The following is a 21,993-nucleotide window of genomic DNA, read 5'->3' on the forward strand; positions in this document are numbered from 1 at the left end:
GTATCATTATTTTTCTATTAAAATTACGAACATTTCAGTGCAGTAAATTAAAAATAGTTACATACAAGAAAGCTTAATGTATTTCATTTAAAATTCAACAGTCATTTTCTAGTAGGATGGACAGTAGGATAGTAGAATAGACTGTTTCTGCTGTTCTCCCCGGTGACTCTGCGTCATGACCGTTAGGTGGCGTAACGTGGCATAATTTTGGTCGCCTCCAAGATTTTGACACGAGGAAGAGCTTTTTCCGCCTAAGGCGGGGTCACCACCGTCTCTGTTGGCAAAGTTTGGCTGCAGAGACTGAGAGCGGTCGGCAAGATCAACATAAGTACATCGAGTATAAATCCCCAATCGTCCGTTTTCTATCGCTTTCAGCCGCGTGAGCGTACAGTGTCGCGAGCGGCTGACGGGATCTGACTGCAGTCATGTCCGAGGACCCGAGCTCTCAACCTTGGTCTATCGACAAGGATGACTATGAGCTACAGGAGGTGATCGGTGAGCTAACCCATCACACATCAGCATCTAGATCACATGAATGGTAGAATAAAGGAGAGTAAGACATGTGTGTTAGGATCTCTTGGGCCCAGATGGTCTGTGTTATTTCAGATCTCCATCAGTAATTGAGTCATCGCGCCTGGAAGATGTTCCGTCTGTGTTAGCCATGCTAGCTAGCCACCCGACATGCCAGCGGAGTGTAATGCTTGCGGACAATGGCTGATTTACTGATTGATTCGAGGATTTCAACGTGATATATGATATGACATATGGGGTGCTTGGTGGTTAAAGAAACATTACAATTGACAACTTGCTTGGTGGCTAGTTTGGTGTCAAACTGATTAATATAACGTTCATGTTTTCTAGATGAAAGTTTGACGTATAACTAACGTTAGTTAACTTCTGATCACATAACAAGAGCTGATTTTCTTGTCATGGGACGTTTAATTAGGTTTTTTTCCGGCCCCCTTTGGCAGAGGAAGTTGTCATTAAGCAGAAGGATAAAGACATATGAAAATTAATTGTTGAAATAGAAGTTTAGAATATTCTGAAATGAAGACATCAACACCAGTCCATTTTTTGCATCATCTGTTTGAATTGGCATCAGGGGCACAATTTAATAAACACCCCATTATATTGGTTTAAAAAAGGTTTCAATAGCTAATTTCATTTATGGAGTGAGGAGACTATGACCATCTGTCATCTTCTCTAACATTTTGTTAAAGGAGAACTCCGGTCAATTTTAACATTGAGCTCATTTTATTGTACATTTGGAGTGCTGTCAATACAGAGAACAACGACAAAAATCGGTGTTGCCTACACCGAGTTATTCTATTTTTAAAATTTGCACCCTGTTGACTTCAATGGGGCAAGTACTAAACCTGCTTTTAGCCTCTTAACATCCTTGATGTGTCATTACAAGTGCACAGAAAATGTGAGTGATTCCTTCAGAGTGAACACGAGTGGATCTGACTGCAGTAGATGTGAAAGATATGTATAAAAATGATGTTATTTAAGCCAGCGCAAATACCTGTTTACATCCTGTTTTTCGGTTGAAGTCCAAAGTAGTCGATTGCCGAGTTCACGCGCGTGATCATTGGTAACTAAACCTATGCGCGTGAACTCGGCAATCGACTACTTTGGCCTTTAACCGAAAAACAGGATGTAAACACAGGTATTTGCGCTGGCTTAAATAACATCACTTTCATCCATATCTTTCACATCTACTGCAGTCAGATCCACTCGTGTTCACTCTGAAGGAATCACTCACATTTTCTGTGCACTTGTAATGACACATCAAGGATGTTAAGAGGCTAAAAGCAGGTTTAGTACTTGCCCCATTGAAGTCAACAGGGTGCAAATTTTAAAAATAGAATAACTCGGTGTAGGCAACAGCGATTTTTGTCGTTGTTCTCTGTATTGACAGCACTCCAAATGTACAATAAAATGAGCTCAATGTTAAAATTGACCGGAGTTCTCCTTTAATGTTATTTTATATGCATTGTTTAAGTCTTTTGGTTATATCACTAAATTTGCTATCTTTTTGCTGTTATATAGGGAGTGGAGCAACAGCTGTGGTCCAGGCGGCATATTGCAAACCCAGGAAGGAGAAGGTGGCCATTAAACGCATCAATCTTGAGAAATGCCAGACCAGCATGGATGAGCTCCTGGTAATGTCTGCTTACTGCTCATAAAATAAGACAAACAGTGTTTAATTAGGATGAAGTCTCAGTTTAAACTGGTTGTTTATGGATGGTAGTTTAGTCGTCTCGCTCACTTCAGAAGCATAATTTCGATTGGACTAAAATCAATCTTGCCCACTATTACAGTATGTTAAATTTTCAAGTTATCAGATAAAAATATACTGTACCTGTATGTGTATATATATATTTGGACACTTTATGATAGAAATGCTACAGCCCACTGTAATTTCTTGAAAAAGAATATGTGGACATCAAAACATGCTAACTCAGAGTGAGGGTTTAACTTTTATTTTGAAATCGCAGTGAACAGTTTGCATATTTAGAAACATATTGATGTATTCTGTTGTTTTGGAGTAGGTTTATAAATGATTTACCTCACAAATGCCACACATTATGTTCCCAGACAAACGTTATAAGCAACTCAAACTCACAGCATATGCAGAGATGGAGTTTGAGACACTTCACGCATGTAAATGTTATCAGTTCATGTGGAGCAGCATTTACAGTGAACAGAGCCTCTCTGAGAGGCACGCAACATACACACATGTAAATAAAGCGTGTATTAAACCCGTGGGGCATATACTATGCTTTTGTGAATTCACAATACGTGCAGCCATAGAAAACTGTCTAATAAGGTGATTCATGGATTCTTGTCTGTGGAATGCGCCACTTCCAGTATTTTGCTGGTTACTCGACACGGGTAAATTGCAATTGAGGATTTTTTAAATTGAGTACTCAAATTTAATTGAGGAATCGTGACAGCCCTAATAAATATATATATTTATATAAAATGTATATCCTATATTATATTTTTTAAATTAATTTTACTGAGAACACAGAATCTTTGCATTATGTAAATAATCTTTTAACAAAAATAGATGGGATAGGTTGAGACATATTCCACAAAAATACTAATACTAAAACAATTTTGTTGTCTGCAAGCACAAATGACTGTCGGTTTTAGAAAAATTATGCAACGTACATCTGCTTCAGGGTCTGTTCTGTTCACCTCGGTTAATGATTCAGGGTCACGCTCATGATGTAACCCGGGTCATGTGCAAGGCTACCACATGTCTGTCAATCAGAGGAGGATTAAACTGGCACAGACTTTTCTGGTTTGTGATTAAATGATCAGAGTTAGAATGTCCTATGAGACGGGACTATTTACCGAATGTCTGGGTTCTTTTTTTTTTCCCTTTAAGTTCTGTTGCATAAAACTCATCAATGGCCTTGAAGTAATTTGAGGTTGTAGTTGAGCAGTCAGGAGCAATGGGACCTTTTGTTTGCAGATACTTACCATTATATATAGATTTAAACAGGTCTGCTTCCTAACATTATTTTTCCCCCTTTTATTTTTTTTAGAAAGAGATCCAGGCAATGAGCCAGTGCCATCACCCAAATATTGTGTCTTATTACACCTCCTTTGTGGTCAAGGATGAGCTTTGGCTGGTCATGAAGTTGCTCAGTGGTGGTGAGTTAGTTAATTGTTTAAATGCAGTGTCTTGAATAAAGTAAGTTATTAATTGGTCTTTTAAAAAATAAAGTACTGCATAATACAGTATCCTTCCACTTGCGTCTGTTTTCAGGCTCAGTTCTGGATTTTATTAAGTACATCATTTCTAAAGGGGAGCACAAATCGGGTGTCATGGATGAGTCCAGCATTGCCACCATACTAAAAGAGGTGCTAGAAGGTCTCGATTATCTGCACAAAAATGGTCAGATTCACAGGTAAATGTATATGCCATGGTTTGGTTATATAATTACGTTTATGTGTGCTTTCCATTCTTAATTTTGTTGAGTCATCAAGGAGCACACTGATGTGTATTCTCTCTGTACAGAGATGTGAAGGCTGGAAATATTCTTTTAGGAGAGGACGGCTCTGTTCAAATTGCAGGTGGAGTTTCACTCTCAATACATTCTTTTTTTCTTCCAACGATTATTGACAATTACGTAGCTTAAGTACGAGTTAATATATATATATATATATATATATGTATATATGTATTTTTTGTTGTGATTTCAAAGGATTGCTGAATATTCTTATTTGAATATGCTGTTAGATTGTCTTCATATTGTTTATTTACTCTATGTGGAATGTTATACTTGGAGGGAAAAAGTGGTTTATTTTTTCATTAAACAAACAGAAAAAGGTGGATTTTCAGATTTGATCAGAGGTGGTGCTTGGCCTGAAATAACATAATGCAGTGATCTTGGATCAGATGATTGATAGTTTTGATGTCTTTTTGTCGTCTGTGAAGACTTTGGTGTCAGTGCCTTTTTAGCAACTGGTGGAGACATGACTAGAAACAAAGTGAGGAAGACATTTGTAGGAACTCCATGCTGGATGGCCCCTGAGGTGATGGAGCAGGTTAGTGTTGTCCCGGCTGTTCCTACTTTGCCTTTCATATATTTTGGAAACTGAATGGCTTTGTAATGAGATAATTAAAATGTGTTTGCTCCCTCGCAGGTTAGGGGTTATGATTTCAAAGCTGATATCTGGAGTTTCGGGATCACAGCTATTGAGTTGGCAACCGGGGCTGCTCCATATCACAAATATCCTCCAATGAAGGTGAGCAGCAAGTCACTGTTTGTGTTCAGTTGATGGAGAATCTGCTATGAAACCTGCCATTAGAGTGCTGCAGAAATGAGTCGGCATTTTAGACTTCCAGTTCTATCATCCTGAAGTCAGTTTTTGCTTAAATGCCTGAAATAAGGTTGGTTCAAAGTATTTTCATGTTTTATTTTATGACAAAATACATCAGTAATATCCTCTCATTGTTTTTTTAAGCTTTTATGTCTTGAAAAAGGTGGTTGCTAACAAGTGGCTAAATGGGACTATAGAAGGACGTTAAGCGTTCTCACGCTGAGCAGGAAAACTCACTATTCCGCTTTTATAGTCTTGCGTTAACTCATCTTACAAACTATTGTATATCAAACTTTCCAACGTGTAGATTTAAAATAAAATTTGAAAGAGTTGTTGTAAGCTTAGTGGTGATGACTTTAAAGGCATGCTAGTCGTGTTGTAGTTTACTTTAGCTTTAGCTTTTTAGTTCTGACAATTGTATTTAGGCTTCAAAATTAATTTGTGAAGATTAGATTTATGAACTACTTGTAAGATACAAATTTTTGTCTGGGAACCAGGGTAATGCTAACTTCTCAATGGACTACAGTAAAACATCATCTCTGGACTACTCTATTGCAACAATCATTCAAGTCATTCAGCCTATGGTTGCTTAATGTTTTTGTCTATACTTTTTCCACAGTAATGATTTGTCTTGGTTTGTCTTGATTTCTTTCCCACTTTTTTTGGTTTAGGTTCTCATGTTAACTCTGCAGAATGACCCTCCGTGTCTAGAGACTGGAGTTACAGATAAAGAAATGGTTAAAAAATATGGTAAATCCTTTCGGAAGATGATCTCCTTGTGCCTCCAGAAGGATCCAGAAAAACGGTAGTGCAGAGATTTCCCAAAGTTCAAAAATTCTGTGTTCGATTATGGCATTATTCGATTATATACTTTAGTTTTTGGTCTTATTAAAATTCAGCTTTCTTCAACAGGCCTACAGCTGCTGAACTTTTAAAACACAAGTTCTTCACAAAAGCCAAGGTAAGATACTGTATCCCAAGTTGCAAATTTACAGAGATTGACTAGAGTAGTTACATTTTACATTCCCATACGGGTAATCTAAGTTCACAAATGTGTATTCCATTTTGCGTAATTGCTGCTTCCAGCGTGTCAGTTATTATTTAGATTGGCTACAGTCATTGTCGCCTGAACGTTCTCAAATCACTGGTCCAGCATGGCTGGTTTACTGTAACAAATATTCAGGATTAGAGTTTCTAAAGGCCATTTCCTGCTCACGGGATACATGCCATATTGTAACAAATACAGTGCTGCCTCAGCAGACTTTCTTTCCTAGCGGCTCAGTGGCAGTAAACAGGGCGGGCTGTACGGCACTGCAGTGCTGCGTTACGACCCACAGAGGATGCTGTCTCTGCGGATTGTCTCAAATGTCTTTTATTACAATAGTGGACCTTGAGTTCAGTTTTTTACCAAATTATTAAGCATCTAAAATTATTTATAATAATAATGTGAGTGGTTATATTTTAACAAATTTTTCCCACAATTCCTTCACAGAACAACGAATACTTGAATGAAAAATTGCTGGAGAGGGCGCCAACAATAGGAGAGAGATCGAGGAAGGTGGGTGACAAATTTACTGTCCGAATATGAAGAATAAATTATGAATTGAGAATAGAAGTTGTGCTTTAAGTAGTTTTGTGCATGTGAATTTATGTGTGAATAGGTGCGGAGGGTTCCGGGTTCTAGCGGTCGGCTCCATAAGACTGAGGATGGAGAGTGGGAATGGAGTGATGATGAGCTGGATATGGAGAGTGAGGAAGGGAAGGCAGCAGTGGCCGCTTTACGGGTAGATGCTTGTCTGCTACACCATTACCTAATGGCTGTTTTAATCTAGTCTGTGGATTTGGATGAAGCATGTTTTAAGTCTTTGAATTGTCTTTTCTTAGTCACCCAGAGTAAAGGAGGAGGCTGTGCAAAATGCAGAGGTGAGAGTTCGCTTCTGCTTCTTACTTTCTGAATTACTCCAGAACCATTCTCATGAAAATCTTGTTTCTGCTTCTTTCAAAGATCTTTCCAGCGGATCCATTAAGCTTCTTGCAGCCAGTCGCTGCAGGACAGTCTGAAGTGCTACGTGTTGCAGATGACACTGCCACAATATCAGTGTCCTCTCCAGGCTCCCAGGTGAGCTCTACTGTATTAAGTTCCTTCTGTGACAATAGTATCAGCAGTAAGCTTGACCTAACAAGTGCTCTTGGTTTATAATTTAATTCGAATATTTTTAGATACTGAAATTGTATCCCTACAGGCTGTTGGCGCACCTACTATGACAGGGCAGGACTCAGCCAAAATCCCCATCAGCCTGGTCCTAAGATTAAGGTATTTGAACATTATAGTGACTTACTGATGATGACTATCAATGGATCAGCAGGTTAGAGGTAGTGTTGTCACGGTACCAAAATTTCAGTATTCGTTACCAATACCAGTGAAAATCCACGGTTCTTGGTACCAATTTCGGTACCAAAGGGCTAGAAATCAGTAAATTCTTTGCTGATACTTCCTCGTCATCATGGAGAGCGCCGCTTCAAAAATAGTCGATCTCCGAATGCGAATGAACTTACTCTGAATTTTAGTGTTGTTTTTATATGAGGATCCTTTTTCAAATACAAGGTCAATACTGATTTTCACTAACGACAAAACAACAAATTATCTGTGAATTTATATGGAACTAATCTTTAAAAGCTTTCCATCTTTACTCTCCTCATGTAACGTTGCATTCGGAGATTGATATGTTTCTGCTTTCCACAAACGCTTGCTCTACCCTTGGCGTCTTGGCACTGTCTTGCTATGCAACCATGAACATAGGCGTGCCTGGAAAAACAAGTGCGCTTAAGTGCGTCACTTCTATTATGAGCGTGCTTGCTGCGCGCCTACATTTGGAATAACGAATCTGCACGCGCAAAAAACGCGCTATGTGAACGGCCACTTATGGCAACGTGACATTAGCCTAATCCAAAATATTTCCGTATGTGGCTCTTTCCTCCTTTCTTATCAACAAGTGGATTTACAGCCGCCACATCAGCAGCGCCGCCGGTCGCCATGTCTCAGCGCTTTAATAAAGAGGACGCGCAACTGCACGTGCTCAGTGCATGCCTGCATGCATGCGCATCATGGAACCGGGTTTGAACGGGTCCTCGGTACCACCGGTACTTAAGAAAACTTGGTACCGTGACGTTTACATTTTTTTAGTACCGACTTGGTACCGAAGTACCGGGTCTTTTGACAACACTAGTTAGAGGTAACCATTCCATGTGAGGACAGATTTTCCGCAGGGTTGTGTTGGCACACTCATTCTTTTTACGTCATATAAAAATACAAGCAGTTATCCCAGTAACTTTATAGTAAGATGTTTGGATGAAACTGCTATAATTGCTATAACTTTTTTTAAATGACAATAAAAATATTTCAATTTATCACTCAGAAATAGAAAGGTTTTTAGAGCGTCAGTGCTGAGTTTAAGTGCCTTGCAGTGTTAAGTAAAACTATCACAAATATTTTTTGCTAATCGAAATAAAACTGAAATAATATAAAAAATAAATATTATATGAATAATTATAGCTTTAAGAACTTAAACAAATCATAGAAATGTTGCTTTGGCAAATAACTGAAATAAAGTTGAATTGGTACTAAAAAAATTACTAAAACTTAAGATAAAATGAAAATGGAAAATATAAAAATAATCATTTCCAGGTCTGGATGTATGGAAAAATATTTGTGTTTCCAGACTAATGTTCCTATTCAGTTTTCTAAAAATATAAAATGAAGTATTTCTAAAAATAAATGTATCATACAAGCAGAGTGTTTTCATGTCAAAAGTTTAGTGATTGTCCAACACGATTAAATTAATTCAAATCGCACATTTTCATTATGCGAAACTATTTGTCTTTACAATAAGCGAGTCTCATTTGAACGAATGTGCTTGTGCTACTCAAACCAGCAACTGATGAAGGAGCAAATGGTCTGTACTTTACTGTTTAGTGATCATGCAACATCAAATCATATTTACAGTATCAAACCAATGTGTCAGAGTTGAGGTTTCAAAGCGTTTAAGGTTTCGTATCATACAAGTGCATTTTATCACTTGGCGCAGAAAACCAACGGGAAAAAAATATTTAGAGATGACTGTATTATATACCAAATATAATCCTGAAAATAATGCTGTTGTGTAAGGGGTTTTACAGTCAAAGACCCAGAACCAGATATGATGAATGAAGACTCGGAGTCAGAATTATAATAAATTAAAGAAAAGTTTTACTAAAGATAGTTTGCAGTTTCATCAGCAGAAGTCAGCTTCAAGACTCACATGGAGTTCGTAGACCGCCCCTCTTACAGTTACAAAGATCACAGCAGTTATACCCTTCACCAAGGTCTAAGATATGTCCTTGCTTCAAGTTAAATTATTCTCATTGGCTAAGAAAAAGATAAACATAGTACTTTTCCACACATATACAGATAGACTGAAGCATATCTCCATCGATTATGTTAGGCACGTCGTGACCTTCCAGGTCTCAGATTTGGGTTGCTAGGTGCCAGCATGTGCCGAACAACAACTCAATCTCCAATAATGCCAGTGGTTCCTTAACCTGTAACCAAAAAGACTAACACACACAACGACACACAGCTTTTCCAAGGTTAGATTTGGCCAGGCTCTAACTATAAACAGGAGAGTTGTCTCAAAACATCAAGATAATGCATTTTTTCTCTCAAGGAGAGGACACTTTAGTGTAACGCAGTATAGTAAAGCTTTAACAAAGAAATGGTCCCTTAAACTATAGATTTCAATGATCCCTTTGACCATTGCTTTCAGAGTACCCTAGAAAAACAGATGAATGTATTGACTGAATGTATGGTCTGAAAAATTTGACAGGTTTGGACATTTTGAAATGGACAATGTGTAGGAACCCTGAATTAAAAATATGATTAAATACTCCAATAGTAAATAAAATACTTGTGCTTTACAATTCTAAAATGAAATCAAAATGCCTTCTTTAACTAGTTAACCTGAGTTTTTGCATTTTGTTTTGCAACAGGAATACAAAGAAAGAGCTAAACGATATCAGATTTGAGTTCATGCCGGGGAGAGGTTTGTGATCTCTAATTTCACATATATTGACAAATTGTAATCTTGATCAAAAAAGTTAAATGTGTCAAATTAAATTCCTCTCTATCCAGACACAGCTGATGGAGTGTCTCAAGAGCTTGTGTCTGCAGGGCTAGTGGATGGAAGAGATTTAGTTATTGGTGAGTTTGAGTTAAAATTGCTGCTTGACACTAAAAATACAAATGTTGAAAATAAGAAGTGTTTTTAACTTTTGGAATTTTTTTTTTTTTTAGTTGCAGCAAATTTGCAGAAAATTGTTGATGATCCACAAACCAACAAAAATGTCACTTTCAAGCTGGTAAGCTACTCTATAATTTGGTGCAGTGGTCTGTTCTGCTTGCTTTACTCATCAGAGTTGTTTTATATTTGCTGCTGTGTTTATCTTTCTCCCGTTTAGGCATCGGGAGTGGACAGCTCTGAAATTCCAGATGACGTTAAACTCATGGGATTTGCTCAGCTGAGTATAAGTTAAAACATAGTATTACCAGCAACCAGGATAAAAAAACAAACAAAAAAAACCAGACTTGTTTGCACAACAGTGCATTGTAAATGCTTTCATTGGCCTAAAGAAACCACTACTGCCAAAGAGACAGAAGGAATCTGACACCACATAGGATTAACAAATGTTGAATAGGACTGCATCCAAGTTCTTCACAGGAGCGCACCTCAGATGTTTACAGTATTCATCTATGTTTTGTTTTCTTTGTTGCTTAAAACATTTGCACAATCTGAACCAACTCCTAATACTGGTAGATGTCAAAAGAAGAATGCCTTACTTTCGATAGTACTACTGAATTTACAACTGTAGGTAGACAGTAGCTGTGGATCTCATCTGTGAAATGAATAAGTGACTGTGTGTGTGTGCATGCAGCTGTGTACCTCAATGGAGGCTTTAGGGCAGGATTGTCATTTCGAAAGCATTTAAGGGTGCATGTTGGACCGCCTATAAAGTCAGCTGTTCAGTACACCAATCTGCAATGTGGTCCGTCATTTGGGAGCGATAAACGTTGTACGGTTTTACACTTTAACCAGTAAACATGGGAGCCACGTCACTCAGACATGATGCTTCACTGTTACACCTGTGCACTGCACCTCACAGTTACACATTTCGGCTGCTCTCTCACTATCGGGATACATTCCCATCGTTTTGCATGGGCTAATGCCAGACTGCATGAATGATTTTTGACTTAAGATATGCTGGTCATTTTGCGCTCATTTAACTTTGCTGAATGGACTCTCCATGAAAACAAGGTGCAAGAGAGATGAGATAATGAGCTTTAAAAAAAAAAATTGATCTATTTCCTAATGTTCTGTTCTTTCAGAAAACAATTTAAATTGTGCATTTGGCTTTATATTAGAAAAGGGTATATGTAATTTTGTGGATTGAGCGTAATGTTACAAGTTTCATACATGCATATCTATTAAGTATAGTGGCAGCTGTTTGGATAGTGTTACAGAACTAGATTATAACATTTTTGAAGGATATACCAGTGCTTGCAAGGCAGCATATTAATAACATTAATGTTTTGGGTGAAATCAATTCATGGATGGCATTAAAAATTTTCAGTATTCTACTATTCAATCAGAGATTTTGAACTAAATTTTAAATTTCTGAAGCTGTAAACTATATATAAATCTAAATGTGAAGTCGGAATGGAGTCTGTACATGGAACTGAATTGCAGTAATGTGTATAGAAAATGACTTTCAATACATTGCTGGCCTTGCAAGCACTGTTGATGAAGTGAAGACCAGTGAAGCCTGGGGCTGACCAGCAACAAACTAAAGAAAAGTGACTTTAATGCAGTCTAAGTGATATTGGCAATAGAATTTGTGGGCCTGTATTTGTGTGTCTGTAAATATTTAAGTCCATTACACTCTCTTATATCATTTGTCTCTGTAGACTGATGTCTGATTTCATGTATATATAGGCAGAAAATGTGTTCACATGCAACTGTTATTTTATTCTCTTTTAAAAACTTTTTTTTTTATATATATATACCTTTTTGCTGAACTTTTATTATTATAATTATTATTTTTACTGAGGTTCTACACTCCACCCCATTTCATTTTCTAATTCCAGTTAATTTCTCTCCTTGACTTCCAACAAACAGTTCATTTTAAGGTGGTTTCAAAACCGATTAATTTTAGACATGGTCAGTGATTCTTTTGTTGTCTCTTTCTTACATGTGTGTATGTGCAAATGACTGTTGATCTATTATTATTATTTTTAAGTATTTAGTGTGAATACAACAATGAATGTGGGTGGGGCATCTTTAGTACTTGATAAAAAAAAACATGTAAATAATCAAATTGGTGTTTATATATATAAACAGTATACATATTGTTCACAGTTGGCCTTTTTATGGACTCGATGCGGTGGTTTGTCTTATGTTCGTTGTTGGCTTCTCTGTGTTTGCAGTCGTAAAACACTTCCCTCAAAGGATTTCATTTCTGAAAATGTCCTCTAAAAGATGACATTAGCATGACTTGAGAGTAGTTAAAAAAAAATGTACCGAGTTCTACTTTGTCAAGTCAGGGGCTATTTTAGTTTTTCTGCATTTCGGTTGTCATTGTTGGACAGGTTGGTGGGATTCTTAAAAAGAATGCTTGTGGTATGTGAGTTTTGTGTGTTTGTAATGTTTTAAATGGTTAACAACTCATTACAATGGCATACCACCTTACTGTAATCATTGTGATTATTTTTTTTAAAAACTTTCTCAGATACCTTAAGTAGACTCAAGTCAAAGCCAGAACGCAATGATTTAATTTCTTTGACCGTCAAAAATGCTGCCCTTTCATGATTCTCTAAAGCCTCGATCATTTTTCTTTAAGACACGTCCTTGTCTCATTTTCTTTCTCACTTTGGTGATAGTGATATGAGAGTAGTATTTATTTTCATGTGTGCACAAGTGGTTGGCCTTTTTCTGGAATGCATTGGAAGTAATTTGAAAATTGAAAGCATATTCTTTTTTCTCATTTGTATGAATTCTTAAAGATAATTAAATAAGCTGATTTGTCTTGAGATTGACACATCAGATCTTGTTCTCTCCATGCTCATATTTTTTTCTCTGGTGATGTTTCTGTGTTAAGCTGAGCTACGTTGTCTAATATCATTCCACCATTCTGCTCAGTCTGGAGAGATGCTGTATTTTCACACCAAACACATGTATGCAGGACTTTCAAAGAGGGATTGGCTACATTTTAGTGGAATATTTAAGTGTTTCCAGTTTAAAAGAAATGAGTGTCTTTTCGATTTGTTTTTCATGCTTTTCTCATTCAACTGTAAGGAATGAACTGTCACAACACAAAAGCAATGGAGGTATTACTGTCATTCTCAGTATGGTGTGTGAAGGACAATGGTAGAACACTGTATAGTATTTCACCTTTTGGGATTTTCAGTGCATGTGTACCCAATTATTTTTAATAATAATCAATAAAGAATGAAATTATGAATTTTTTCCCCCCTGCAGACTTGTCTAAATGCTATAAATATGAATTGCGTAATGACATTAAAGTGCTTCATGATGAAAGCACTTATCCAGTTTATTGCTTGTTATATTGATGAGTTACACATTACAGATACTGTCAGCACAATTTTTTTTTTTTTTTTTTTTAGTTTTTACTTTAGAACCAAAGTACTATTTAAGTTGGCTTCAGTCTGTTTCAAAAACGTTAAAAGATTTGACAAATATGTTAACTTGGTGTATTTCACTGTCTTACTATATATCCATCTGTCTTATCTGTCTATGTATGTGCACACACAGGGTGAGATTATTCTGGGAATCAATCTGATTCTAAAGCGATTGTTGATCTACTGAATATAGCTTATTTATGTGTTTGTCTGTGTGTGTGTGTGTGAATGTATACACACATACAAATATACATACATATACATGCATATATATATATATATATATATATATACATATACTGTATGCATATGCATATATGCATATATATATATATACATACATATATATACACATATATACATACATATACATGCATATATATGCATGTGTATATATATATATATATATATACACACACACAATGTCTGTCTGACAATCTGTCCATCTATTTGTCGCATCAGCAGTGTCAAAACATCATTGAATGTTGACCCGTTACACTTTCACATCAATAATATGACCATTGCTCTCTATATATATGACTTTCTGTGATATAGTCACTCACATGATTATACAGTTAAACATTAATGAGCTTTTTCTACTATAACTTGTCACTCAAGCTTTCTTTGGTTGTTCCTCTTCTGGACCACCATGGCTGATTTTGGGGAGATTTTAGAATCTATAGGAGACTTCGGGCTTTTCCAAAAGCTTCTCTTGTTTGCTTTGTGCTTTCCAAACCTCATTTTACCTTTTCAGTTATCCAGCCTCGTCTTCAACCATGCAGACACGAACCACCATTGCAACACTGACTGGATCCTTCAGGTGGGTCCCAATCTGACGAAGGAAGAGCAGCTTAACTTGACCCTGCCTAGGCTCCCGGATGGCTCTTTCGATCCCTGTCAGATGTATGTGCCTATGGATTGGGATCTGTCTGCTATACGGGAATATGGCCTAAACGAAACCACCACTTGCAACGATGGATGGGTGCACAATGATACTATTTATGATGCAACCATTGTTACTGATGTAAGTAACTTGGGTTTTGTCACCCATATATTTGAAAACATGGATGTTATGAAGTTCATGTGCTCACTGTGGTCACACCACAATGTAATTTAACTACTATGTTTTTAAATGAATGAAAACAGTATGCTGTTTACATGGAGAAAGCCTGATATTTTTGTGGTGTTTTGCAGTTTGATCTTGTTTGTGAAAATACAAATATCTTTCGGGGAGCACAGACAATATTCTTCGCTGGAGTACTAGTTGGAGCTATACTTTTTGGGCCTTTTTCAGAATCGTAAGTGTTAAAAACGTACAGTTAATAATGTTATTAAATTTGGACAAACTCTTTAGATTAAATACAGAATCGATACACTTAATTTTAAGGTGTCCTTGTTAATGTGTAGGACTAATTACCCAAATAAGTACTGAGTAATTTTAATTAACAATGTGTACTAGTGTTATGGTTAAAATAGCATTCTGTTTAAGGTTAGTTGCTTGTAATTTAGCAAAATTATTTTTTATTATTGCTATATAAAATACACTGTAAAATAAAGTAATAGCTGGATGCCCCCCCCCCCCCCCCCACACACACACATTAAACTTGCAATTCATATAAATGAAGTTTACAGCTTTCAGAAAGTATTTACCTAAATTTACTTTAAATTAAAATATGTAAAAAAAACAATTGTGTAAATATTATATAATGTGCAAATAAATATAGACATTTTATACAATAAAAATATGTAATGTATAATTTTTTTATATATTAAATCATATGATGCATACATTTCTGAAGCTACGCCATCTAAAGACATGCTAAATGAAGTGGCATAACATATTCAGCCTTCAGCTAACATTTCCATTCATGCCATGTCATTGTTCATTTTCAGTGAATTTTTTTGTGCGTGGCTTTTTTCCCCCTCTTTCTTTTTTGAACTCAAGGTTTGGTCGCAAGCGAGCTACACAGATACCTATGGTGCTCATGCTTATCTTCACAGTCGTGACTGGTCTCTCTCCAAACTTTTATGTGTACCTCACATCCCAGTTCATTGTTGGTGTTGCCCTCGGAGGATTTCGGATCAACAGCATTATCCTCGGTATGAGACAATATTGATGTTTTCAACCTTTGCATTATGTTAGCTATCAGCGGACTGATTAATTAATGTAACACATCAGATGGCTCTTTCTAGAAGAAACACAGAACATATTTAGACTTTATTTATGTCAACAACAAACCAGTTGATGGGTCTTGTGTAAGACTATATTGGCTATACTGTAACACAGAATTGCCGTGTTTACCTAATTGCTTATGTGTTTATCACAATGTTTTCATCCTCACTGTAGCCACCGAGTGGATTGGAGTCGCTCAGAGATCCTATGCTGCATGCCTGAGTCAAGTCCTGGCCGCTTTGGGGCAGGTCATTTTTCTTGCCGTTGTGTATTTTGTCAGGGACTGGAGGATGGATCAATTTATAATGGCTGGCCCACTTGGATTTGTAGTTGTCTACATATGGTATATATGTTCATGTATATGTTTCTTTACATTTGGATGAATTTGTGAGCGAATGAAATAATTAGATGTGCACACCAAAATAGGTTTATTCCAGAGTCTGCCAGATGGCTTCTTGACCGCGGAAAAACTACCGATGCGAAAGAACTCATTCAGAAGGCAGCAGCGATCAACAAACGTACTGTTCCTGACTCATTACTGGAGAAGGTTGAGATATATTTTACAAATTAACATGTCATGCCAAAGTACAGAGCCATCTCTCCTAAATAACACAAAATGGATAACATGTTTTTGTTATTTGATGTGTTAGGTCCTAAAAGAAAAGCCTATTGAAAAAGGAGGTATAAAAATGCTTTTTGCTTCCCGTGTGCTCAGGAAATATTTCTTAACCATTACCTTCGCTTGGTGAGTCGATTCTCGTGGAATTAATATTGAGACTTTTTTTTTTGCTTGAAATGTGTTTTCTTGAATTAATATTTAAACATGAATGGTCCTCTGCTGTTGATACTCAGGTGTGCTGTAAATCTAGCGTACTACAGCCTCTCTCTGAATGTGGGGAAGTTCGGCCTTGATATTTTTCTCAATCAGCTCATATTCGGCCTCTCTGAGATTCCTGTCCACTTCTTCTGCATGTGGTCATTGGAAGCAGCTGGAAGGAAGATGTCTCTAATGGGTGCCCTTATAGTGGGAGGGGTTCTCTGTCTCCTGACTCTTGCAGTTCCACAAAGTAAAATGTTTTCCATAGTAACACTCTATAGCATACAAAGAATCAGCACTTAACCATGTGATTCTCTACTTAAGGTAATTACGTCGCCATCGCTGCTCTTGCCACATGTGGAAGATTTCTCATGAACGGAGCAGGCAGTATTTGCAACGTTTATTTTCAAGAACTGTTCCCCACCGCCATTCGGTAGGCATGATCATGTGTCATTTTCTACAGATATTAATGAGAGAGTTGTTTTAATGCAGTTTTATTATAATCCGCTTGTTGATTTCCAGTCAGACGGCCACGGGGCTGGGCTCCACAGCTTCACGAGCCGCGAGTATGTTGTCTCCTGTGGTGAACCTGCTGGAGATCTACCACTTCACTATCCCTACTGTGGTGATTGGCAGCCTGGCACTAGCAAGTGGGATAATGGCCTTCCTGCTGCCCGAGACCAGAAGAACTGAGCTGCCTGATTCCACAGAGGAGGCAGAGGGCAAGAGGTACATGTACATTGAAGTTTTCATGCAACTAGTAAAAATGGTTTTATATAGTGAAGTTCTGCGGATTAAACTGCTTTTGCAATTCTCACTTGTCTTAAAATCTGTTTATTTACTCTTTAAAATCCAAGTTACACATTAAGTTACATGTTATATATTGTTTTAAAATACGTTTAAGGTTTTTGCCAAGGGAAAAAATAACACTATTTCACCTCTATTTCCCCAAAGGAGACCAAAATTATCTAATCCTGCAACTAGGGATTGTGAAGACATCCAAGCAACCAAGTTATAACCTCTTAACTTCTTGCAAGATGGTGGAATTTCTTTTGTTCTGTTTACAGTGTAATGATATGCAGAAATAACAGTTAGATTTTTATTACAATTTCTGCAGTTTATTTGCCATTCAGCATTATGAAAAGATTTGTAGATTTAGTGTTCTGTTAGCACTGTATGTACTGTAAAATAACAATATGCAATAAACCTCATGTGAATTGTTGTTTTATTATTTATTATGACCAGTTAGTCTTTGAAGAACACAGTTATCATTACATTGTTTCATGATCAACATTAACTTTTTGTGCACAAATATATATGGATTATATGATGACTACAGGGATTATCGAAGTGAACTTTGCCTAATAAATCAATTTCTTTTTTCCCCTGTCAGAGAACTATAGTCATAAAAAACATTTGCTCATATTGTCAACATATTGCTCAATATAGTCAAAGTAATCTGATTCTGATTTAACTGAACAACTTTTGTAGAATCACAATGCAGTAATTGTCAAATACTTCAACATTTTTTGTATCTAAAAACTTTTAAAGTAACCCCACATTAGATATTGACACGTTAAATTAATATACATTGATTAATTATTTTAGAAATAAAAAAAGTAACACCACATTATACATGAATACTTTAACTTAAATACACATTGATTAATCAATCAATCAATCAATCAATCAATCACATGTTAGTAATGAAGTTTGTGAATTATACAGAATAGTCCAGCAAAGGCAAATCAATATACCTGCTTATTTAATTGAAATATTTTTATATTTTTTCTGAACGGTGGCAACGATTCTACCCCAAAAGGTCAGACATCCAATCATTTTCGAGCTTTTGTGGCTGCACACCATTTGTGTCAGTGTTTGTTGGATTTATCAGGGTGGAAGTGTCCTGTGCTGGTTCTAAAGAAATGTCAGGAATAGATGAGAATATGTCATCTGGAAATAAGTTGCTTGCTTGTGTCTCTGCAGCCTCACTCTCACTCTCTAACCCGGTGAAATCGTCAAATGGGTTTGCAGATATTTGCATTGTTTCCACACTGAATGTATTTGTGCTTGGGCCGTTAATAGCACTTGCAAATATGTCATTTGGAAATGGATCGGCACTTATAGGACTGAATGCTGCTCTGGGTGGATCTTGCTCAGAGCTGAAGAAATCAAAAGCCTCTGTTTGAGATGACTCAATTAGCTCTTGGCCGGAAAGGTTTTGATCAAACACATTAGAGACTGACGGATTGCCTTTACTTTCGAAAACATTATTAACCTCACTTTGAATTAGAATTCCCTGTTCAGGTTCAGACCTTTTCTGTGTTGATGGGTCATCTTCAGAACTTATCAAGTCAAAAACTCCATTTGGTCCCAGTTGACCATCTGTAATTCCCTCAAAAGGGTTTTGACTTTGAGACTTGCTGTTTGTCATAATATCAAATAAATTATTTGTGGACATTTGATCAGAGACAGTAAGCATATTGTCTCCTCCAAAGATATCCATTTCTTGTACTGATAAATTGCCCATACCAAAGGGATCATCAGTCATTCCTGAGGGAACACTGGCTTCATTTTTGTGGATTTCAGTCAGGGTGTTTCCAAATGAGTTTACCTCAACGTTTGAATCTGATGAACCAAAAATATCTAGAGTATCTTCATTCAAATTCACAGAAGGTTTTTTAATTGAATCTCCTCTTTCTCCTTGTATTTTTTCTCCAAATGGCTGTCCTTCAATAAAAGAGCTCCCTATATCAATTGATGGTGTTTCAAAATTCTCAGTGTCCGTCAATGAGCCACTGTTTGTATAATCAAGTGTATCTGAATCTAAAAAAGCCATGTCATCTGTGCTACTGCTCGTAACTTGAGATGTGAATGCATCAGATGTATCGAGAAAACCAGATGTGTCTTCATTCTGAGGCAAAAAGGAGTTGAGGCTCTCCTCAAAACCTGATGGTTTTAAAGAGTCTGGAGAGGTGAGATCTAAATGAATGTGTTCTTTTGAGGAAATAAGAGCCTCATTGCTTTCAATCTCCCCTAAACCACCAGAAGCAGGCTTGAGTTGTTCAGTTTGATCAAGGTCTATTGATAGCACTGTCTCATCTGCGGAGCCATTATTAGACAATAAAATGGGATTTTGACAGCTCTCGGTTGGATTTAATTCTTCTGGAGCATCACTTAGTGAGTTTTGTGTTGGTTTTATGGTCTCTTGAGGTTTATTTTGAGAGGTGGTCTCTGTCAGAGGAAGAGATATAGAAAAAGTATCCTGAACCAATGCAGTGTTCACTCCATCTTCTGTCCCTACGATTTTCTCTGACTCCTCACATGTTTTGATTTCTGGTGGTTTCTTTATTTCTGACTCCGTTTCAGTGGCCGAAAAGAGTCTGCTCAGTAAATTTCTTGGTTTGATATCGGTTCTTTTGCTTTCTGTTTTTGGCTCACTTTTACTCTCTTTCTTATTTGGGCCAGATGTGAAGAGTTTGGAAAGAGGGCTTTTACCTTTAGACCAAGACCCTTTATTCCCTTTATCCGTGGCCTTTTTGTCACCAACCTTTGTGTTGCTTTTATCCTCCGATTTTGGAGGCAAATTCAACATATCAAGGTCTTTAGATTCATCTTTAATTATGTCCATGGGTTCTTGCTCTTTGGAGGTTGTAACATTGGCCTCAGTCTCAATAACATCCTCATTAATCATCTCTGCAACATGCTCCAAATCACACAATTCACTATTTGGTTTGAATGTTTCTGTACCACATGCAGTGATGTCATTTACCTGCAGTTCTTTGAGATTTGGAATTGTTTTCATCTTGCTTATAATTGCCTCATCTGCCTTTGTTGAATCATCTAAATTTCTCTGTACAGATGAGATGCTTTCTTCTATTACTGTAGTCTGAAGAAAAGGATCCTGCATTTGTCCGCCTGAAGCTTTGGGATGTTTGACAGAATCACTGCCATATAGGTTGTGCATTGTATCAATTAAACATTCCTCGGGTGATTCCTCTATTTCTATTCCTGATTTTAAAGTTGTCATATCTCCCTTTGCTGTCATAACGTCACCATTGACAACTGCAGGTTCAACAAAGGCCCCAGTAGAGCTTTCAACTTCCTCGTTGCTGAACTCTGTGTTATTTTCCCCATCTGTATTTAAACTCGAAGCAAACCGGACAGACTTTTTTATTTTCGTTGGGCTATAAACTCTCCCATCTTCAGCCAAACTGGGTTCTATCACAGAATCTGGTCTTGAGGTAACAGAATTCAAGTCTTTACTTGTCACTGTCCCTCCTTTTGAAACTTTGCTTTGTGTTCCAGATGTATCTGCAGTCTTCTGTAATGTTTTTGAACCTCCTGGATGAGGTGTATAAACAGGCTCTGAATGTGGTGTTTTAACCTCACCTTTAATTGTGTAGGGAGATAAGTATGTGTTTGTCTTCTCATAACCACGAGGTGACAGATGAACTGATTTGTCCATTTCATCCTGCCCAGAATTAAACCTTTTCTTTTCAAGAGCATTTCTGGAGCTTCTGGCTGAAGAATGGTCTACATTTGACCAGTCTGTTGTCCTTCTTGAAGCAAAGGAAGTACTTTGTGAAACTGGGTGTTTTCTGGTCCACTTGTTTTCCGGTGGCCAGCTAACTGTAAGCTTGTTCTTGATGTCAGGACTTTTGAATTGAGCATCTCTGTGTCTTTGCTGTGGAGATGAAGCTCCTGTAAATGACCCCAGAGGACCATCAACACATGTAGGCTCTGTGTTACGTGCTGAGCTGAACTTAGTAGGTTTAGGTTCCTCTGTTTTAGCAAGCCAGAGGTCTTTGTGTTGTCTGTGGCCAAAACCCTCATCATAGTTGCCCTTTTTCTTAAACAACTGTTGGTAATGGTATGTGCAGTAGAACTCTCCATAAAGAGCAGAGTAATTGTGAATGCTGTAATAAATAATAGTACACCCATGAATGTTCATTGTTAAAGTATATACTGTGAAAACATTCCCAGGGAATCAAGTCTTATCATTTTTGATTGGATAAAATCAATTAAATATCCAATATAAAGTATATCAAATAGATAGTATTTTATTAGATATTTTAATAGCACATGTATTTCTCATTATGAATCACAGGTTCCAGTATTACACTAATGATTATTTTGTAACCATGTCTTGGAAACTGATTTCTAAATTTCTCTCACCTTAGCTTTTTATTACAGTGTTTGCAGCAGAAACAGTTATTATGTAGAATTAGTTTATCTGCCACCATTTTCTCCATTGGGTAAACTGGCATCAGGCATGCAGAGCACATCTCTTTAGCAGGTGACAGGAACTATGACAACAATATAGACATACATGCAATATGAGTTGTTATGTATGAAATACACAGGATGAAGATCTTCCTACGGAAAAAAGTCAGAATTGTTATATAATGCCATTTTAAAGATACAATAGAC

At 37.0% G+C, this 21,993-nt stretch overlaps 3 protein-coding genes across 4 annotated transcripts; 2 read left to right on the forward strand and 1 right to left on the reverse strand.

Moving 5' to 3' along the window:
* Nucleotides 1-170: 170 nt before the first annotated feature.
* oxsr1a (oxidative stress responsive kinase 1a) lies at nucleotides 171-13,407 on the forward strand. The gene is made up of 18 exons (XM_079877611.1): nucleotides 171-495; nucleotides 2,053-2,165; nucleotides 3,561-3,669; nucleotides 3,785-3,926; nucleotides 4,037-4,092; nucleotides 4,457-4,566; nucleotides 4,666-4,767; nucleotides 5,514-5,647; nucleotides 5,755-5,803; nucleotides 6,335-6,400; nucleotides 6,504-6,626; nucleotides 6,727-6,765; nucleotides 6,848-6,961; nucleotides 7,086-7,156; nucleotides 9,868-9,920; nucleotides 10,010-10,078; nucleotides 10,172-10,236; nucleotides 10,336-13,407. The coding sequence occupies exons 1-18, from the start codon at nucleotides 426-428 to the stop codon at nucleotides 10,408-10,410; spliced, it is 1,560 nt and encodes a 519-aa protein (XP_079733737.1). The 5' UTR covers nucleotides 171-425; the 3' UTR covers nucleotides 10,411-13,407.
* Nucleotides 13,408-14,149: 742 nt separating this feature from the next.
* slc22a13a (solute carrier family 22 member 13a) lies at nucleotides 14,150-17,782 on the forward strand. Of its 2 annotated transcripts, none has more exons than XM_079876267.1 (10): nucleotides 14,150-14,594; nucleotides 14,765-14,868; nucleotides 15,516-15,670; nucleotides 15,918-16,086; nucleotides 16,170-16,291; nucleotides 16,398-16,488; nucleotides 16,596-16,810; nucleotides 16,885-16,993; nucleotides 17,083-17,289; nucleotides 17,515-17,782. In XM_079876267.1, exons 1-10 carry the CDS (start codon nucleotides 14,220-14,222, stop codon nucleotides 17,576-17,578), a joined length of 1,611 nt encoding a protein of 536 aa, XP_079732393.1. In that variant the 5' UTR covers nucleotides 14,150-14,219; the 3' UTR covers nucleotides 17,579-17,782. The 2 variants fall into 2 exon arrangements, with proteins under 2 accessions (XP_079732393.1, XP_079732392.1); XM_079876266.1 differs by having other exon boundaries at nucleotides 16,170-16,290; nucleotides 16,394-16,488.
* Nucleotides 17,689-21,920, reverse strand: LOC307161514 (uncharacterized protein). The gene is made up of 2 exons (XM_079876265.1): nucleotides 21,739-21,920; nucleotides 17,689-21,479 (listed from the first exon to the last, which is right to left on the reverse strand). The coding sequence occupies exons 1-2, from the start codon at nucleotides 21,846-21,848 to the stop codon at nucleotides 18,371-18,373; spliced, it is 3,219 nt and encodes a 1,072-aa protein (XP_079732391.1). The 5' UTR covers nucleotides 21,849-21,920; the 3' UTR covers nucleotides 17,689-18,370.
* Nucleotides 21,921-21,993: the final 73 nt, after the last annotated feature.

The sequence above is a fragment of the Squalius cephalus genome (genome assembly GCF_949319135.1).
Source record: "Squalius cephalus genome assembly, chromosome: 7".
Lineage (NCBI taxonomy): Eukaryota > Metazoa > Chordata > Actinopteri > Cypriniformes > Leuciscidae > Squalius > Squalius cephalus.